Source organism: Hippocampus comes, unplaced genomic scaffold (assembly GCF_001891065.2).
Source record: "Hippocampus comes isolate QL1 unplaced genomic scaffold, H_comes_QL1_v1.1 C16867746, whole genome shotgun sequence".
Classification (NCBI taxonomy): domain Eukaryota; kingdom Metazoa; phylum Chordata; class Actinopteri; order Syngnathiformes; family Syngnathidae; genus Hippocampus; species Hippocampus comes.
In genome coordinates, this window is record NW_017840338.1 from 1 (window position 1) to 1,049 (window position 1,049).

Consider the following 1,049-nt stretch of genomic DNA (forward strand, 5'->3'; position numbering starts at 1 on the left):
CAGTCTGCTTAAGTAGAAGTACAGATACTTGTGTAAACAAAAACAAATTTGGTGAATTAGAATGACCGATTGAACCATTTTACTGCAGTGTAAATAAAGCAGAGTACTGTTGAATACTGTGGTTTAAAAATTCAAATTTAGAGAATAAAAAAATTCATGAGGAAAATAAATACTCAAGTAAAGATACCTGGAAAAAATGTACTTATGGACAGAAACGAAGCATTTGTACATCGTCACGTCCCACCGCTGTTTAACTTATACCTCAGCCTGTAGTTCTTTGACCATGTTGTGTGTAATATTCCAGGTGACTGAAGATGAAAAAGTTTCCACAGTGAAAGAGCTCGTCTCGGAACGTCTCAACATCCCAGCCAATCAGCAGCGGTTGCTTTATAAAGGCAAAGCGCTTGCAGGTACCTTTTTGTTAACCATGGTGCCTGCTCCATCAACCCAACTCAATTTTTTTTTTACTTTTTAATCCACTGTAGATGGATATTAAGTACATTATTCATCCAAAATGAAAATTCCTTGTGTGTGATTGTTACCATCACTTGTACCTTTAGATGAACACAAACTAAGTGACTACTCCATTGGGCCAGAAGCCAAATTAAACCTGGTCATCCGTCCAGCGGGCGAAAGGACCGGGGCTTCAGGGACGACGGCCACGTGCAGCAGCAACGGCAGCATAACACAAGCGGGAGTGTGGCAGACTGTGTCCACTATCCTCGCAAAACACTTCAGTCCCGCAGATGCTGCCAAAGTCCATGAACAGCTGATTAAGGTACTGTATCTGTTAAGTTTAGGACATGGGAATTTAACAGCAGTTCAATCGGCTTACATATATAAAACCAAACGTCTGTGTCGTATGACAAAAAATAGGCTGCACTTTTGTAAAAATATGTAGAGTAAAACTGTCTAAGTCAAGGTACCACTGTATTTGGATACAGAACAAAAGTCCAACAAAAAAAGTGTTTGTCTCCTTATTATACGATCCAATACATCTTTGCTTATATCGCACTTTCACAACAGCTGCAGCTTTAACAAAGCGCTTT

At 39.7% G+C, this 1,049-nt stretch overlaps 1 protein-coding gene across 1 annotated transcript; it reads left to right on the forward strand.

Annotated features, from left to right (window-relative positions):
• The first annotated feature begins 261 nt into the window (after window positions 1-261).
• On the forward strand, window positions 262-1,035 carry LOC109509358 (ubiquitin-like protein 4A). The gene is made up of 2 exons (XM_019859220.1): window positions 262-410; window positions 561-1,035. Exons 1-2 carry the CDS (start codon window positions 284-286, stop codon window positions 899-901), a joined length of 468 nt encoding a protein of 155 aa, XP_019714779.1. The 5' UTR covers window positions 262-283; the 3' UTR covers window positions 902-1,035.
• The last annotated feature ends 14 nt before the right edge of the window (window positions 1,036-1,049 follow it).

Coding starts and splice junctions, on each gene's coding strand:
- LOC109509358 (XM_019859220.1), top strand. CDS start 284: ATGTTGTGTGTAATATTCCAGGTGACTGAAGATGAAAAAGTTTCCACA. Junction 411..560: donor TAAAGGCAAAGCGCTTGCAG/GTACCTTTTTGT, acceptor TTGTACCTTTAG/ATGAACACAAACTAAGTGAC.